Source organism: Muntiacus reevesi, chromosome 20 (assembly GCF_963930625.1).
Source record: "Muntiacus reevesi chromosome 20, mMunRee1.1, whole genome shotgun sequence".
NCBI classification, from domain to species: domain Eukaryota; kingdom Metazoa; phylum Chordata; class Mammalia; order Artiodactyla; family Cervidae; genus Muntiacus; species Muntiacus reevesi.
The window spans coordinates 28,252,994-28,272,059 of NC_089268.1; the positions used below are offsets into that span (position 1 = coordinate 28,252,994).

The 19,066-nt window shown below is 52.2% G+C and overlaps 1 protein-coding gene across 5 annotated transcripts in view; it reads left to right on the plus strand.

The window, feature by feature from the left end:
* Window positions 1-381: 381 nt before the first annotated feature.
* The window catches only part of TNXB (tenascin XB), a 57,675-nt gene continuing 38,990 nt past the window's right edge, over window positions 382-19,066 (plus strand). For 4 of the 5 annotated variants that reach the window (XM_065912080.1, XM_065912084.1, XM_065912082.1 and 1 more), the window contains exons 1-7: window positions 581-627; window positions 1,716-1,912; window positions 10,110-10,520; window positions 10,863-12,701; window positions 13,204-13,319; window positions 18,350-18,506; window positions 18,710-18,973. In XM_065912080.1, the coding sequence (XP_065768152.1) occupies window positions 596-627; window positions 1,716-1,912; window positions 10,110-10,520; window positions 10,863-12,701; window positions 13,204-13,319; window positions 18,350-18,506; window positions 18,710-18,973 (3,016 nt within the window). In that variant the 5' untranslated portion in view covers window positions 581-595. Of the gene's footprint in view, window positions 478-580; window positions 628-1,715; window positions 1,913-10,109; window positions 10,521-10,862; window positions 12,702-13,203; window positions 13,320-18,349; window positions 18,507-18,709; window positions 18,974-19,066 lie in introns of those variants that run through there. The other variant, XM_065912081.1, reaches the window with a different exon arrangement.

Sequence of the window (19,066 nt, forward strand, 5' to 3'; positions counted from 1 at the left end):
GAAGTCTTCTCTCCAGGTAATGCTATTTTAGATCCTCTACCCTTTCACGTGCTTTCCCCCAAGCCCTGCGTGGAGAGCTGAGGAAAACTGTTACCTATTTCAGGCTCTGGGGGCTTCGGGCCAAGGCAGAGGAAGGAAGCTGAACCCAGCTCTATCCAAGATGCTGACTTCATCTTTCCTATCAAAGCCGGGGCGGGGCGGGGTGGGGGGAAAAACAGCCACAGGCACACCCAGACACACGGATACACAAGGGGACACCCATGCGAGCACCCACGCGAGCCTTCACCCTCGGCCACCAGGAGTTTGCGGGGCATTCTGCAGAGCCACATGCTGGACCAGTGTGCCCTGCCCAGAAACACCACACCAGAGACCCTGGGCACCTGCGGACGCCTCTGCCCCAACCGTGCACAGGGTCAGACACGGGCTCCCATGCTCCCCATCACCCACGCTGTCACTCGGCCAAGGCTCTCCTTCATGGTGAGGACTGTAGTTGGGTGGAAAGAACTTTATCAGTGTGAAACCTCCCTCAGCCTGGATATTTCTTATCCGGCAAAAGTCTCTTCAGCGCCTCATCGGGAGCAAAGCACGTGGGGAAATGAAACCAGAGAAACAGCCCGGCAGCCTGATGTGGGTATCTGCCACTCTGCCCTCTGGCCGGTCTTCCTATCTCTACCTAAGACCGAAGTGACCTCTTCCTCCAGCCCACAACTCCCTTCCTACCCCTGCTTCTCCGCTGCAGCACAGAATTAGTCCCCTTCCTCTTTCCAGAACATCAGTGCACCATGTGTCCCCCACCCTCATGTCTGCCCCTGGCTCTCTCTCTTTCTCCACCCCCAAACCTTCCTCCTCTCAGGCTTCCCTTCCCTGTCTCCTGTGAACCCCACCTTCTTTCCCAAGGCTTCTGTGTCTTAGTGTTCAGGCCACGCCCTTGTCCAGCCAGTGCCCAAGCCTCATCTGCCATTTCTCTAGGAAGCTGCTGAGGTGAGAGAATGAAAAGGGGGCACTGATCCCTGAGCTGAGAACCAGGGATTGACCAGTACAGACGGGGAGAGACAGCACAGAAAAGGACACAGTGCAGGTGGGAGCGGCGGGGCCAGGCAGGGGCCGAGGGGGGACAAGGAGGCTCCTCGTGGAGAGCAGTCTAGACTGGGGAGGGAGGTTTCCTCCTGCCACCCACCCTCTCTGCTGCCGTCCCCTGCCAGGAGATAAATGGTAGGGGGATGAAGGAGTGGCTGCTGGGCAACAGACAGATGGGGCAAGACCTCAGCTGGAGGGATGTGGCAGCTGGGAAGAGGTGGGGGAGGCCCCCAGGAGGGAGAGGGGCTGGCCATGGGAAGGGGTGCTGGAAGAGGGGGAAACAGGCCAGACAGCAGGAGCAACAGGTGGAGAAATGGTGGGGAAAAGGATAAATGACATGAGGGATAGAGGTGTCAAGTTGGACACAAATTAGGGTGAGGAGGAAGAATAAAAATGGGATAAGGAAAGGATGGGGGAGGTTGGATGAGGGCTGGAGGGGGTGAGATGAGGGTATTGTGGGACTTAGCAATCCCAGACAGGGAGGGGGGTGGGATGACGGCGGGGGGAGAAGGGGGGTGACATATGATGACGTTGGGAGGGCCTGGCAGGGCCGGGTGGGTGGGAGGACCTGCCCTATCTCCGCTCCCCTCCCTGACCTCATGCTGGCCCTCCCCTTCTCCTCCCCCGGCTGGCTGCAGTATCCCTCCTCCTCACTGTCGCTGCCCAGATCGACAGTCGGGTCGCGGCTCACTGAGCCCCTGCTGCAGGGAAGGAGCACGGGGATACCCAGGAGCTCAGGGCTGCCAAGGGGCGCCCACCCACCCTGCCCTGAGAACCCCCTTCCCCAGTCCGGGACAGAGCAGGTGCAGACACACTGAAGCTGCTGGTTACCCAGGTAAGGAACTAACCTCGTCTCTGGGAGACAGAGGAAAGAGCCGGGAAAGGTGGGGACCTCTCTCCCCAAACCCCAGATGAAGGTTGGCAGGAGAGCCTCCCAGGAGAGCCGGGACTTTCTCTTGGGGCAGAGGAAATAAGACCATGCACCGGGGACCGGACTCCCCATGGAGGGTGTGTCTGGGAGAAAGAGTCAGTGCAGGTGCGTGTGAGTTGGGCACTGAGGATGGATGCTGGGGTTTGGACAGGACCAGGGGTGGCATCAAGGTGGAGGTGGTTATCGGTGCGGTGCTGGGGCTGGGAGAAACCAGAGGCCAGGCTGAGCTGGTGGCCGGTTGAACTTCAGGAGGGAAGTGCTGGTGGAACCCCAAGTGATCTGGCTGGAGCGGCTGAGCCAGAACTCCAGGAACGTGCCCGAAGGAACTTCTTTGAGCATTCAGATGGGGACACCCCGGGTGGCAGCAGGTGAATGGCAAGGCCCAGGAGGGAGTTCTGGGGGTCTCGAGCCTTTAGGAAATGCAGCAATGGAGCAGAGTTAGGACTCCCAGGTCCGGGAAGGGCACGGAGTCTGTGGAGAGACTCCTAAAACATATTCTTGGCAGAGAGCTTTGCACCCATGACTCACGGTTCAGCGGGGCTGGGATGACCGCGCGATGCTTCCAGGGGGGCACTGGGGTTCCGTCTTCGCTCCATCCCCCTTCCAGGCTCTCCTGCTTCTGTCCGTCTGAACCTCCCCCCACACGTGACACACCCTGGGTGGGACGGGCGGGACCCTTATCTCGCCTGGAAAGAATTTAATGGCTTGGAAACAACTGGAAATGGAACTGAGAGGAACTACTGGGAAGCAACTCGGAAACACGGAAACACCGCAGCTGCTGCCTGTCCGCTTCCAATCCCCGCCTACTTCCCAGATCCTCAGCCCCACTCCTCTCTTTCCCTGGCCCTGCCTCCAGACCCCCGGGGGACCCAGCACCTCAATTTCTCAACTTTCTCTCCCTTGAGTTCTGGTCACTCAGTGCTCCTCCCCAGGACTCTTTGCCACAGGGGGTCCGGAAATCCTTTCTTTTAATTTTCCCACGTCTCTGTCCCATGAACTTCCCAGAATAAGGGGTGTCTTAGATCCTCCAACTGCCCCATCTCCCGGTACCTCCTTGCCACCTGCTTCCAACCCAGTGGCTGCAGCCCGCCCTCACCTCCCTCCTTGTCCTCGCAGCCCTAGAATCCTTCTACCTTCACTCTTCTTGTGGCATGAGGGAGGGGGGAGAGGCATGGGGGTGGGGCCAAAACCCCCACCTCTGGAGCATCCCTGCAGGAGGCCAGCCCCTCTCCCCAGCTCCTGGGACCTACAGTCCCTGATGAGCGAAGTGTCAAAGTTGGCCACCACATGAATACCCTGCACGCTGAGTCACCGCTTGGGACGGTGCCCCAGCCCTGCCAGCCCTCCGACTATGGGAAGGGTGCCAAGAGGGGGAGGCCCGTGCGCCCCTCCTTCCCCGCTGCGCGCAGGCACCCCCGATGCCGCAGGAGGACGGGCGATTCGAGGGAAACATAAGGGACACCCAAGTTTCCTGCTTTCCTGGTGCTGAGAGAAGAGCTCGATTCTTCCAAGAATTGGGAATGGGGAGCTGGGCCGGCAGTGGAGACTCGGGGGGAGAGGGGCTTGGGAGGGAGGCTCTGGGGGCGTGGCCTGTGCGGGCCTCTCCTCTCAGACCAGCTTCTTTCCTTCCTGCTGCAGAGACCCTCCCCCTGCCCCCCCCCCCAAGTGGGGAGAGGTGCAGGATTTGATTTTTGAGGGAGGGGGACTGGCAGCTCCCCCAAACCCCCAGGGGTGTGGAGCACCCTGTAACCTCTGCCCCCTCTGGAGAAGGGTCTCCTGTGTGGTTCCCCTCACTCCAACTAAGTTCTTTGACTCACAAAGCTGCCCTCTGAGCCAATGAGAAATCAACTTTTTCAGACATCTCTCAATGACTGGATGTGGAGGGAATGTGAAGGGGAGTTTGTGTACATATGCCTTTGTTGTTGTTGTTTAGTACTTAAGTCGTGTCTCTTTTGTGACCCCATGGACTGTAGCCCGCCAGGCTCCTCTCCATCGGATTTCCCAGGCAAGAATACTGGAGTGGGTTACCATTTCCTACTCCAGGGGCTCTTCCCGACCCAGGCAGGGATTGAACCCGAGTCTCCTGCATTGGCAGGGTTCTTTACTGTTGGGAAACCCTTGCACATACTCAAATGTGTGTGCCTGCAAAGATGCAAGCTTCTTTGGATTAATATAAGTATATGTATAGTTCCCAGGTGGTGCTAGAGGTAAAAAACCCACCTGCCAATGTAAGAGATGTAAGAGACACGGGTTCAGTCCCTGTGTTGGGAAGATCCCTTGGAGGACAGCATGGCAACCCACTCCAGTATTCTTGCCTGGAGAATCCCAAGGACAGAGGAGTCTGGCGGGCTACACTCCATAGGGTTGCAAAGAGTGACACGACTGGAGCGACTTAGGACGGACAGATACAAGAAGTGTGTTCATCTTTGTGTTTGTGGATAAGCACACATGAGTACATTTGTATGTGTATGTGTATTTGTGTGTGTGTGCACCTGGTGATGTGCCAACCTTAGACACACGGCAACAGAATTTGAAGGGAAGTCAGAGCGCAGCTCACACCCAGGTGTGAGAGAGGGGATGAGGGAAGGGAAGCTCTCTGCTTCCCAGGCCCTCTGCTGGGCTTTGTGGGGCAGGGTGCCTCTCAGTGTGGAAACGCTCTGCTCCTGTTGCCCACTTCTCTTCCATCTCATGGGATGGTGGTGGAGTGTGATGGCTGGTAGCCCTGGAAGCTTTTTCTCAGACTCAGAGGAGAATTTTAAGCGTAGGAAGCCAGGAAATGCGTGTGCGTTGTGGGAGGCACTGGTCACAGCCCCTAACCCTCCTCCTCAGTCATCATTTCCACCACTCACCCTACTCTCCTTCCCTCTCCAGCCTCTCTGGTCTGGCAGAACTGGGTGCCTGCTAACACTGCTCCTTAACCCTTCACCTGAACCCTCCAGGCACCTCTGTTACCGAGGCCCCCTCGCCTGGTTCCCCCCATCACCCCACTACCTTTCTTCTCTAATCCTCATCTCCCTGTGCCCCCCAGTTCTTGCCTCAGTGGATTCCACAAACACAACTGGGTGACCAGCACTCAGATCAAGAAACAGGATGTTCTTAGCACCCCAGAATTTCCCCACCATGCCCCTTCTGGTCCCCATTCCCCCAAGAGTGCCACATTTCTGACTTGCAACTTTACTGATTGACAGTTAACATGGTCTAGACTCAAAGGTCACATAAACAGAGTGTTTCAGCTTGTTCTTTTTTGTGTCTGACTTCTTTTGCTCCACACTATATGAGTGAGACCCATTCGTGTCATTGCATATAGTTACACTTCGCTCTCATTGCTTTATTTTATTCCTCTGTGTGAACAAACCACGTGTTATTTAATCCATTCTACTCATGTGAGACATTTGGGTGGTTCCCAGTCTGAGGCTATTATGAGAAGTACTGTTGTGGTGGGTAGATCCCTCGGAGTGGAGCTGCCAGGTCATAGAGTTTGCACACAGCCCTAGTGGATTTGGTCAGTTGTGCCAAATGGTTTTCCAATGGGCTTGTACCACGTGACCCTGCCAGGATCTACACCTGGCCTGCTCTCCGGTCAACAGCTGCCCCAGCTGCTGTTTCTAACCAACTTTCAGTCCCAGACACTGTCCGTGGTCCTAGCCCTGACCTTGGTCCTGTCCTTGGTTCCAGCCCTGTGCTAGTCCTGGGCTTAACTTAAACTATGTAAATTGACTAAATATTTATATAGTCAATAAATATATTTTGATCACTTACTATGTACCAGATGTAAGTATATAGCAGCCAAAACAAAACAAAACCAGGTGATATGTCTGCCTCCATTGACCTTACAGTCTAGTGGGCAAGGTTGAGTGTGGGCAAGAAAGTAATAAAATAATCCCATGAATAAATATGTGAGTATAAATTATTATAAATGCTGCAAATGGGAGTTACATGATCCTGTAATATCACATGATAGGTGATATTACCTGTAATATCACATGATAGCTGACCTGGACAGGAAAGGTTTCCTGAGAAAGAGATGTGGGGTTGAGACCTGAATGATGAGGAAGCCAAGAGAAAAGGGAAGAACATTCCATAGAGGGAACCACAGATACAAAGGTCTGGGGCTGGGAAGAATGTGGAGGACATAAGACCAGGGGGACTGGAGTGGAGAGAGGGAGGGAAGTCTTACGTGGGATGAGGTGGGAGAGGTCAGCAGGGGCCAGATGATGCAGGACTGTCTGTCAGTATTTGAAGACTATTCAGAGGGGAGCCACTGAAAAGTTTTTTTGGGGAGAGGGGCATTCTATTTGCCTTTGCAAGATTTTTAAGAAGCAAGAATAGAAAGAGAGGGACCGGCTAGGTGGCAATCACAGTTGTTAAGCAAAAGGTAGATAGTAGCTTGGACTATAATGATGTTTAGAGGGAGAAACATAAGCAAATTAAAGAGACATTTACAATAACATATGGGTTGATATGATGAAATATGGTGGTGTTGAATGAGTTGTTGGGTTTCTGGCTTGTGAAGCTGAGTAACTATGGGGCCATGAGCTGTGGTAGGGAACACAGAAGGGATGGGGTACAGGAGGGATGAATGTTGAGTTCTGTTTTAGATGTGTTGAATCTGAGGTGCCCAAGAGGAGATGCTAAATAGAAGGATAGCTATATTGCTTGGAGTTAAGAGGAGATAGTTTATACTTTGGAATATAGTTTGGAAGTTAAAGTCTGGGATCTGGATGAAGGTACCTGAGTGAATGGACTATCCCAAGTAGGTCACAGCTCTGGCTACACACTGCAATCCCCTGGGGAGCTGTTAAAAATACTAAAGAATTCAGTCCCTCTAGCCACATTTTAAGTGTTAAGAGCCAGTGATCTCTCCTATCTACCTTATCTCCAGCACAGATATAGAATGCTCTAAAATGGAAGATGTGGTCATCAGTGTCCAGTGATTTTGAGAGATCAAGGGGAAGACAAATGACTTTTAGATTTTGTGACACAGATCATTGGGAGACCTTAGGGAGGGCTATTTGGTGGACTGAAAGAAGGTGAAGTCAGATGGGAGCTGTTGAGACATGCATGGGATATGTGAGATAGGAACAAGTCCAGATAAATCTTTTGACAACTATGGCCATGAAGTAGAGAAGACAAATATGTGGTGGCTGGAGGGAGTGTGAGGTTGGGGAATTTTTTTAAAGTATATTTTTGTATTTTAAGTATATTTTGTGCATATAGTGAAATGCACATAAGTGTATAGCTCAATTAATTTTTGATTATACATACCTTTGTTTAACCACCCAGTTAAAGGCGCAAAATATTTCTAGTAACTCTATCCTGTCTTCTATTAGTTCTGTTTATTTTTGAACTTTGTATCCATAACATCATTTACAATGTTCTTTTTTGTGTGTCTTGTTTCTTTTGCTTAGCATTATCTGTGTCAAATTTTGTCCATGTTGCTGTGTATAACAAGAAGGGGTTTTTTCCTGTGGGGCGGGGGGAGTTTGTTTGTTTGATTTTTGGCTACACTGCCCAGCTTGCAGATCTTCCCCTACCAGGGTTTGAACCCAGGGCCAGGCAGTGAAAGCACTGAGTCCTGAGCGCTGGATCACCCACCAAGTCCCAGGAGGGTGTTTTTTCATTGTTGGAGAGTATCCCATTGTATGACTATGCCCCAATTTATTTATCCACTCTACTATTAATGGACACTTGAGGTGCTTCCAGTTCAGGCTCATATGAAAAAAATCCCATGAACATTCTTGTACCCGTCTTTTAGAGAATACATGCAGTCATGTCTTTTGGAGGATACGTGCCGTCGTTTCTGTTGGGTATTTACCAAGAAGTGTAACTGCCAAGTTATAGGCTGCATGCCTTAGTAGCAACTGCCTATCAGTTTTCCAAAGTGGCTACACTAATTTCTGCCCCTACTTGCAATAAATGAGAGTTCCAGTAGCCTCACATTCTTGCCAATATTGAGCATCAACAGCCGTTTTAGTTTTAGCCATTCTGATGGATATTTGATGGCATCCTCTTGTGGTTTTAATTTTCATTTCCCTGATTACTGGTTTTGTTCTACACATGCATATGTTTATTTTTCATATATTTATCAGCCCTTTGGATATATTCTTTACTAGAGAGACTTTTTGTTTTGCAAATTAAAAAAAAAAAAACCTGGTTGCCTGCCTTTTGTTTGTTTTTGTTTTGAAGGAATTCTTTAGATTTTAATCCTCTCTCTCACTCTCAAGCACTGTCTCCCAATTTCTCCACCATATATAATACATACATATATATATATATATATATATATATATACATTCTGACATTTCTCACGTATTTTCTCCCATTTTGTGGCTTGCCTTCTTTTTCTCTTAATTGCATCTTTTTTATAATTTTATTTATTTATCTTTGGCGGCGCTGGGTCTTCATTGCTGTGTGGGCTTTTCTCTGGTTGCAGCGAGTGGGGGCTACTCTCCAGTTGTGGTGTGTGGGTTTCTCATTTCGGTAGCTTTTCTTGTCATAGAACACAGGCTCCAGGGCACAGGCTCAGTAGTTGTGGTGCAGTAGCTGCTCTGAGGCATGTGGGATCTTCCTGCACCAGGGATCGAAATCTTGTCTCTTACACTGGCAGGTAGATTCTTTACTACTCAGCCACCAGGGAATCCCTTAGTGGTGTCCTTTGATGACCAGAAGTCATTAATTTAATGTGGTCCAATGTATCAATATCTTTTTTGTGGTTTAGTTTTGTGTGAAATTTTTTATGGTAAATTTTGTGGTTAGGTTTTAAGAAATCTTTGTTTATTTCATGGTCATAAAGATATTCTTCTATAGTTTTTTCCTCTAAGATATTTTGTGAAAGGTATTGCTTTATCTTTCACGATTAGATCTATATACTCATTCCAAATTAATTTCTGTATGTGGACGTAGGGTAGAGATATATTTTTTCCCCATGTGGATCTTCAACTGACCCAGGACCATTTATCACAATTTATTCTCCTTTTAATTGTAGGGCCCTCTTTTTCATTAATCAGGTGACCACATATGTGTGGGTCTGTTTCTGTTCTGTTCTCAATCTTGCACCTTCATAATAAATTTAGATATTTGGTAATATAAGTCCTGAGGAAGAGGGTTTTTTTTTTTTTTAAGAAAATGGGAGTTTTTGAGCTTATATGGAAAGATGATGGGAAGTTGAGAGTGAGGGGCTGAATGAAAGAAAGAGAGGATAATCTACACCTTAAGGTTTCTAAAACGATACTAGGAGCTGGGATCCAGTTGCTTATGGAAGCGTTAATCTTTTCTGTTCATCTACTGACCCATTCAACAAAAATGTGTTGGATAGGGAATTCCCTGGTGGTTCAGTGTTAAGACTCTGCACTTTGACTGCTGAGGGCCTGGGTTCAATCCCTGATCAGGGAACTAAAATCCCATAAGCTGTGCAGAATGGCCACCAAAAAAAAAAAAAAAAAAAAAACCATCAAAAACCATGTTGTATAGTGCCCATCCCATGTGCCAGGCACAGGCATGCAGCAATACCAGGACAGATGAAGTCCCTGTTCTTATGGAATTCACATTCTGGTAGTGGGGAAAAGATAACAATCAAGTAGCCACACAAACAGATAATTCAGGCAGCAGTAAATGGCATGAAGAATATAAGCAGGACACTGTGATGAAGTGTGATGAAACACTGGTCCAATCGGGCACCAAGGAAGACCTCTGGGAGTCCATGACATGTGAGTTAAGATTTGAACAGGAAGGAGCCAACCTCTAAGAGCTGAGTGAAGAGCATCCCAGACAGAAAAAACATGTAGTGCAAAGCACTTTAGGTTAATGTAAGCTTGTAGTATCTGTGGAACAAACGAAAAAGACCAGTGTGGATGGAACAGTAAAAAAATAAAATAAGGAGTGGGGGAGCAGGGTGACCAAATGATATCAGAAAGCAAGGTAGAGACAGATCTGCCCAGGGAGGGTCTATGATAGGATTGAGCTGAATGTGGATTTTTGCAAACACGTGAGTCGGGTAGATGAGCTGTGGGTGGTGGGACTGTGGGGGTGTGTGTTGGGGAAGGGGACATTCATCTTGTCTGCTCTGTGAAGCTGCTCTCATACGTGCCCTCTCTTCCCACAGCCTCCGGAAAGATGCCCACCCAATGTTCCCTAACCTCCAACCTGGCCCTTCTGATGATGCTGGGCACTGTCACAGCAGGCCCTTTCTCTCCACGGTCCAACGTGACACTCCCAGCCCCACGGCCCCCTCCCCAGCCAGGGGGCCGTACAGTGCAGCCAGAAGGGGGAGGCCCTTCTTCTCGGCTCTACGAGCACACCGTGGAAGGAGGGGAGAAGCAGGTGGTGTTCACCCACCGCATTAATCTACCCCCTTCAACTGGCTGTGGCTGTCCCCCAGGCACTGAGCCCCCTGTCCCTGCTTCAGAGGTGCAGGCCTTGAGGGTCCGACTGGAGATCCTGGAGGAGCTGGTGAAGGGGCTCAAGGAACAGTGCACTGGGGGGTGTTGTCCTCCAGCTGCCCAAGCTGGCACAGGTGAGCTGATGATCACAGGAAGGAACACAGAAAAGAAGGGAAGCGGATTAGGGTTGGGTGGGCATCACTAGAGAACCTTGGTGTGAATTAGGAAAGGCACCCCGCCTCCCCTTTGCAAGTGGTGAGTGCAGCCCAGGGCATGGCTTTGAGAGGATCCATGTGACTAGATGTCAGCCCTCCCCAGCAAATGTTAGGGCCCTGGGTGATAAATTACAGCTGGAAACTAAGATGGCCTTAGGAAATGAGGCTTTCCTGATGGAGAAACTGACTCAGGGCAGCACTACACATGCTCAGCCTCTCCTCCCTAGAGAGACTGAGACCCAGCTCTCCTTCCTACTCCAGGCCAGACCGACATTCGAAGCCTCTGCAGTCTCCATGGTGTGTTTGACCTGAGCCGCTGTGCCTGCTCCTGCGAGCCAGGCTGGGGTGGGCCCACCTGCTCGGACCCCGCAAGTGCCGAGGGACCCCCCTCCTCGCCACCCTCCGCCCCCGGTTCCTGCCCGGACGACTGCAATGATCAGGGTCGCTGCGTCCGTGGTCGCTGCGTGTGCTTCCCTGGCTACACCGGGCCCAGTTGTAGCTGGCCCTCCTGCCCCGGGGACTGCCACGGCCGCGGGCGCTGCGTGCAGGGCGTGTGCGTGTGCCGCGCGGGCTTCTCCGGGGACGACTGCAGTGTGCGCTCCTGCCCTCGCGGCTGCAGCCAGAGGGGACGCTGCGAGGACGGGCGCTGCGTGTGCAACCCAGGCTACAGTGGCGAGGACTGTGGGGTGAGGAGCTGTCCCCGAGACTGCAGTCAGAGAGGACGCTGCGAGAATGGGCGCTGCGTGTGCAACCCCGGTTACACTGGCGACGACTGTGGGGTGAGGAGCTGTCCCCGAGGCTGCAGCCAGAAGGGGCGCTGCGAGGACGGGCGCTGCGTCTGTGACCCGGGTTACGCTGGCGACGACTGCGGTTCACGGACCTGCCCGTGGGACTGTGGCGAGGGCGGACGCTGTGTGGACGGCCGCTGCGTGTGCTGGCCCGGGTACGCGGGCGAGGACTGCAGCACGCGGACCTGTCCCCGCGACTGTCGGGGCCGAGGGCGTTGCGAGGATGGCGAATGCATCTGCGACCCAGGCTACAGCGGGGACGACTGCGGCGTGCGCAGCTGCCCGGGCGACTGCAACCAAAGGGGCCGCTGCGAGGACGGCCGCTGCGTGTGCTGGCCTGGGTACTCGGGGCCCGACTGCGGAGCGCGTGCCTGCCCGCGCGACTGTCGGGGCCGCGGGCGCTGCGAGAACGGCGTATGCGTGTGCCATGCGGGCTACAGTGGCGAGGACTGCGGCGTGCGCAGCTGTCCCGGGGACTGTCGCGGCCGGGGCCGTTGCGAGAGTGGCCGCTGCGTGTGTTGGCCCGGGTACACAGGCCGGGACTGCGGTACGCGCGCCTGCCCTGGCGACTGTCGCGGGCGCGGGCGCTGCGTAGACGGCCGCTGCGTGTGCAACCCGGGCTTCGCAGGAGAGGACTGCGGGAGCCGTCGGTGTCCCGGGGACTGTCGCGGTCGCGGCCGCTGCGAAGATGGCGTGTGCTCGTGCGACGTGGGCTACGAGGGCGAAGACTGCGGCACGCGCAGCTGCCCCAGGGGTTGCCAAGGCCGCGGCCAATGCCTGGAGGGGCGCTGCGTGTGCGACGACGGCTACGAGGGTGAGGACTGCGGCGTGAGACGGTGCCCGCGCGACTGCAACCAGCGCGGCGTGTGCCAGGACGGTGTGTGCACCTGTTGGGAGGGCTTCGCGGGCGAGGACTGCGGCCTCCGTGTCTGCCCCTCCAACTGTCACCGGCACGGCCGCTGCGAGAACGGGCGCTGCGTGTGCGACTCAGGCTACACAGGCCCCTCCTGCGCCACCCGCACCTGCCCGGCCGACTGCCGGGGCCATGGTCGCTGTGTGCAGGGCATGTGCGTGTGCCACCTGGGCTACAGCGGCGAGGACTGTGGGCAGGAAGAGCCTCCTGCCAGCGCCTGCCCCGGGGGCTGCGGGCCTCGGGAACTGTGCCGCGCAGGCCAGTGCGTCTGCGTCGAGGGCTTCCGGGGCCCCGACTGCGCCATCCAGACGTGCCCCGGGGACTGCCGTGGCCGGGGAGAGTGTCGTGAGGGCAGCTGCGTCTGCCAAGACGGCTATGCAGGGGAGGACTGCGGGGAAGGTGAGCGGACAGCCTGCCTCAGTGTGCTGGGTCCGGGGCTGAAAAACTGGAGCCGCATGAGAAAACCTGAGTCTGAGGCATAGGAGTCCCGCAACTTGGAGGCAGGATGATGGAGGCGGTCATATGTTGGGGCAGCCGGTGGGGCAGTCAGAGGAGCCAGAGGGCCAGGGTCCACCAGGGCTGCAGAACCAGGGTGTGGTGGGGGGCTATGCCAGCAGGCAGGACCTGCTGTAAGATCTCTGATGAGCAGATCCAGGGGTCCTCTTCAGTTATTTTTCGGGAGATTTTGGTTCCTGGAGATGGAGGGCAGGGAAGGAAACCCAAGGCCTGTTCAGGCCACTGCTGGCTTTTCCTCACCACCCCTCTCTCCCCCCAGAGAGGAGTGGGAACTTGGTTGAATCTCTTAATGTGATCCTGAGTAGGAAGAGCTTGTGAGAGTGGGGGTAGGGGTGGGGAGCTGCCTTGGGCTAAGCAGCTTCTCATATCCCACTCTCCTGGGCAGAGGTGCCGGCCATTGAGGGCATGAGGATGCACCTGCTGGAGGAGACGACGGTTCGAACAGAGTGGACCCGGGCTCCCGGCAATGTGGATGCCTACGAAGTCCAGTTCATCCCAACGGTGAGAGCAAAGCTCCAAGAGGGGGCTGAGTGAGTGGGGCTTGTGGTGGGGGTGCTCACCTCAAAAGGAGTTCCAGGTAATCAGTGGTTGAGTCCATGTAGCTGATTCCAGAAACTGTGCTAAAGACCTTCTCATTCTGCCCACATTGGGTGCAGAAGGCCTTTGCATCATTGGCCCACTGCTGCTGGAACTCCTCTGGTGACCTTGAGCTCAGTACTTCCTAAGGCTGCCTGCTGACTCCATTTTTACTCATCACTGAAGTCACTTCTTTCTGTTGTTGCTGAATCCAAAGCTGCCCCATTCATACATCTATTCAGTGGCCCCAGATGGACCTTCACCAGCATTGGAATGTGTTTTTTCCTTTCCCTCTGTCTTACACCATGAACTTTTAGATATTTGGAGACATTAGCCATCACGTTGGGCCTGCCTGGTGGCTCAGTGGTAAAGAAAATGCCTGCCAATGCAGGAGATACGGGTTTCATCTCTGGGTCAGGAAGATCCCTTGGAGAAGGGCATGGCAACCCACTCCAGAATTCTTGCCTGGAAAATTCCATGGATAGAAGAGCCTGGTGGGCTATGGTCCATGAGGTCGCAAAGAGTTGGACACCACTGAAGCAAATGAACACTCCATCACATCACCATTCATTCCCTCCAGGCCAAACCCACTGGTTTCTTCTTCCCATTTCTTTGAGGCCTTGTTCTCTGAATCCTTCACTTCTTGGTTTTCTTTCTCTGATGCCTCCTGCTTTTCGCATGTGCCTCTTCCCCCCAATTACAGGGGCAGAAAGGAGTCCAGTCACTCACCTGGCTGACTCTGGATACCCTGCTACTTTTCTCAGAATTGACATATATGAACTTGTGGTCACACAAACTATTAGTTATTTTGATCACATTTGATTTTTTTTTTGTTTGTTTCTTTTTTGTTGTTGTTGTTGTTGTTGTTGTTGTTTTCCAGTGGGTTTTGTCATACATTGATATGAATCAGCCATAGAGTTACACGTATTCCCCATCACATTTGATTTTTAAAGTAACTTTTTATTATAAAAGTCATATAGGCTCAGTTTAGAGACTAGAAGATATAAACAAGGGGAAAAAAAAAGAAGGAAGGAAAAAAGAAGACATTCAACTACATACCCCCTTTTAAGCCTAAATATAAGCCTTTGCATTTGGCTCTGTTCTGTGTTATCATTTTTTGGTTTGGGCCAAGCTGTCTAGGCTGTTGCAATAATTTGAGTCTGTGAATTAGTTCCCTAGCCTCCATGTCATCAGTGCATTGCAAAGCCTCCTTTCTCTATCTCCTTCCAAGTCACTCTTAAAATATTTGGGGGCACCCTAAGGACAAAGTTTGTGGCCTCTCATTAGAGATCTCCCTCTATGCAGATTGGGTTTTTATGATGTGTTTGGTCTCCTAGTTGCAAATCATCTGACATTTCTCCCATTCAAATATGTTTTCCTGCATCATTCCACAAATGCCATAGGTAGGTAGGCCATGTTACCCTAATCTCTACCCAGTCAGGACTCTGGAAAAATAAATAAGTTCCAGGGCTTAAACTTAGGAAGCCTCTAGGACAGAAGGGATAGCTCTGAGGTGCTGGCTGTCATCCCCACCCCAACTGGCCTAGTCATTCTAAGTCTCCTTATCAATATTATCACCTCAAACCCAGGCCCCTATCATGTTTTATCTCTCCTTGCCCTCTGGTAGAAGCAGAGGCAGAAATCCCTTCTTTGCTTCACAACCAAGGGAGCCTGGATTTTTTTCTTCCATTTACATTTTTTTTTCAGTTATAAAAATAATGTAATCACAAGACAAGAATTTGGCGACTAGTGAAAAAAACAAATAATTCTTGGCTGTTTCATACTGAAACAAGTACTGTTAACATTTTAAAGTGTTTCTCCCACTCTCTTCTGCGTGTATATTATTTACATAGTTCCAATCTTGAGAGGGTAGGACTTTTAAGAGGAATTTTCCTAAGAAACTTTAGGGAAAGAATTGAAATAAACAACTGAGCTAGAAGGAGCTTAAAGGGCAACAGCATCTCCTGCTCTTAGTAAATATGACCTCATCCTTGGTGTTCTCTAGAGGCGAAGTCTCCCAGGAGGAGCCCTGGACTTTCTCCCTCTTTGTGGGGCCAGGCGGGGATCGAGCTAGCCTGTGTCCAGCTTGGCCACGCTCTCAGCTCATCTGCTTTGCGCTGGGTATGGGCCTCCGTGACATTCTAGGTTCTCCCTGAGCCTGGGTGTGGAAAATGCTCCTGTAAAATTGGTCCCCAGACACCTCCCTTGGACTCCACATCAGCCTGTGCCGCTGGCCCTCTGACGATGTTTTCTATGCTTTTTTGTGGCTGGCCCCTGGGATTGTGCCTCTTGCCTTTGGCCAGCACTCTCTACCCACTTCTGTTGGCACAGAGTGCATTCAGTAGCTGGCTATCCCTCTGGCCACTGCCATCTTCCTAGAAGCCTCTCTCTCTACCTTATCCTCTCCCCTTTCCCAGAAACACTTTTCTCTCAGAGCTCAAACTCTGCTATTCCCGGCCAAGGGACACACCTAGTTATTGGAATGATTTTCAGAACACAGAAGAGGAACATTCTTCTTTTCCCTGCATACGTGGCACGGCTACACACAGTGGTTCTCAAAGTGTGCTCCCTGGACCTGCAGCATTAGCATCAGCTGGAGTATTAGCCATGCAAACTGTCAGACTCTGCCCCCCAATCTGCTGAATGAGAAGCTCTAGGGGAACAGCCCGGTAACCTGCATCAGAACATACCCCCAGGTGATTCTAATGCACCCCAAGTCCAAGGACCACTGCTCTGTTGTCCAAGGAATGATGCTATTTTGCAAAAGGCAAGGTCTTCTATGAATGTGAGACAAAGCTTGAAGAAACTGAGGGAGGTGAACCCCCAAACAGAAAGACATGCAGGTGTTTCCAGTTTAGATGTATTCTACAGGCTGGAAACTGGGGTTATGTCACATTTTCATTGGGACACAGGACCTTGCAGCCTCAGAAAAGTTTTTGTTCAATTCTGGTCTGAAAAGGAGGATGAGAGTGAGGTGAGCTTCAGGGGCCAGCCAAGGTGGAGCCCTCCACCTGGGGCCATGAGGTTAATATCGAGAATAGAGTTAGAAACTTGCCAAGGACATCAGTGAAGCAGCCAAACCATCATGAAGGGGCCAAATCAGCTGCCAGCCTCTGGTTAGAGAGCCAGCCTCAGACCAGCCAGATGGTGCTGAGATGTGGGTTAGACTGGCAGTAAAACTTCTCAGGGGACTGTTCCCAGATGGATCTCAAAGTGTCTGAAAGGTTCATGTAGGTGACCTGAAGGGAGAAGGTGAACTCTGGGATGGGCTTATCTCCCTGGAAGGACCAGACATCATCAGGAAGCACTCAAGAGGTGTGTGTGTGTGTGTTGGTGATGGTAGGTTGGGGGACTAAGGGGAGAGAGAGAGAGAAGGTTTGGGGAAGGATAAAGCTCTCATAGGTCTTGAGTAGACGCCCATCCAAGTCCTCCCAGGCTGGGGTATTCTAGGGCAGTGAGTAAGTGAGGGATGAAGATCCTGCATGCCCAGAAAACCTTTTCAGCCAAGAAAACTCTAACAAAGCTTCACTTCATCCTCAACCCAGAAGTCTCTACGTGGCCCTTCATCTGGTTTTATACTTTGGTATTTACTGTGTTGATTTCCTCGCAGTTCTCTTGGTTTAGGAGAGTACCTTTTGAAATTTCCAATCCTACTTGGCTGAATGAAGGTGTCCCCATCACAGCCAACATAGCAAAGCAGAACAGAGCGTCCTTATTAGCTGTTCTAGCTAGACGGCCCAGCGAAATGCCGTGCCGTTCCCAGATGTCCAATCCTCCCATTTCCCCAGAGGCTGACACTCCAGGAGACCCTGCCTGGAGCAGGGGCTGGCAGATTTGCTGTGGGGTTCCTGCAAATAATCATAATACTTTACATGCGTACTTGAAGGGGGTTTGTTCTCTCACAGGCATGGACTACACATAGAGATTTGGGTTAAGGATCTAATAAAACGTAAAACGTGGCCACACATTTAGCTACTAGAGCATGAGCTCTCTGAAGACAGGGATCATATCTCTTATTTTTGTGTCTCCAGGGCCCAGAATGATGCCAGGTACAAATTCAGGAAACATATTTGTGGAACTTTGAGCAGGTGGGCCTTGTTTTTGAGGGGCCTACAACCCTGCTGAAAAGACAAGGAAAGTACCTAAAAGGAAATGTCCCGATGTGGGTCACACTCAAGTTACACAGCCAGGGGCAGGTGTCTAGGGGAAGGCTTAGGCTGGGGCAGCTGCCTCAAGGAGGAAGTGAGACTTGTCCCTCATCTGCTTCACCTGTTATGACAGGAACGGGTTTATGAGAAGCCTTCTCGTGCCCAGAGGGTCAGGATTGCCAGGGAAAAGCAGAGAGAGAGTCCTGGCGTGTGTCAGGTAGAATTCTGGCAGACAGCTGATGAACAGGCTCAAAACGTAGTGCCCAGGGACTTCCCTGGTCTTCCAGTGATTAAGAATCTGCCTTCCAATGCAGGGGACTTGGGTTCAATCCCTGGTCAGGGAACTAAGATCCCACATGCCTCAAGGCTAGGTCCTCATTCCACAACTACGAGCCAAAGCAGTCAAATAGGTAAATAAATATTTTTTTAAAAAGGTAATCCCCATAAGAGGGGATTCTGAGGTCACACTGCCTGGGTTTAAATCCCTGCCTCCTTGGGCAAGCCACTTAATCCTTTTGTACATCAGTTTCCTCATCTGTCCAATGGGAATAATCTGACCTACCTCATTAGATTCTTAAGAGAATTAAGTGAGTTTACATATGTAAATTGCCTTGAACGGGAGCTGGCATAGACTAGGTGTTCTAGATGTGTTTGCTGATACCACCCATGCTCCCCAGCTGTATAGGGCCAAGTTCTACACAATCTCATGCTGACTCTGCCTAGACCTTGGAGAAAGAAGGGATCAGGGGCATTGAGCAGCAGGGGTGAGTGGCAGCCCTGATCCACCCAGTACTTTCTCTCTTGCAGACAGAGGGGGCGAGCCCCCCATTCACAGCACGGGTGCCCAGCTCTGCCTCAGCCTATGACCAGAGAGGATTAGCCCCTGGTCAGGAATACCAGGTCACTGTCCGTGCCCTTCGAGGGACTAGCTGGGGCCCTCCTGCCTCCAAGACCATCACCACCAGTGAGAGCTGGGGCTGTTGCGGGGGGCGGGGGGGGGGGGCGGGGGGGTCATGGGTGGAGAATGGATTTGAGAAGGAGGGGCTGGGATATGCCCTCAAAGAGGGCAGAGGGGAGGGACTGGCTGGGGGCAAGGCTCTTAGCAGGACAGCTGGTGACCGAAGAACCAGACTCCCACTTCATGCCTCCTCTCTCTGATCTGGCTAGTGATTGACGGTCCCCAAGACCTCCGCGTGGTGGCTGTGACACCAACCACCCTGGAGCTCAACTGGCTGCGCCCCCAGGCTGAAGTGGACCGGTTTGTGGTGTCCTACGTCAGTGCTGGCAACCAGAGGGTGCGGCTGGAAGTGCCCTCTGAGGCAGATGGGACGCTGCTGACCGGCCTGATGCCAGGTGTAGAATACGTGGTGACCGTCACTGCCGAGCGGGGCCGGGCAGTAAGCTACCCAGCTTCCATCAGGGCCAACACAGGTATGGCTGGCCACGGGCTGGGGAAGTTTCTGAGCCTAGGAGCCACTTCCTTAGGAAGCCGTGTGTCCGGCTCATGGGCTCTTCCGAATGCAC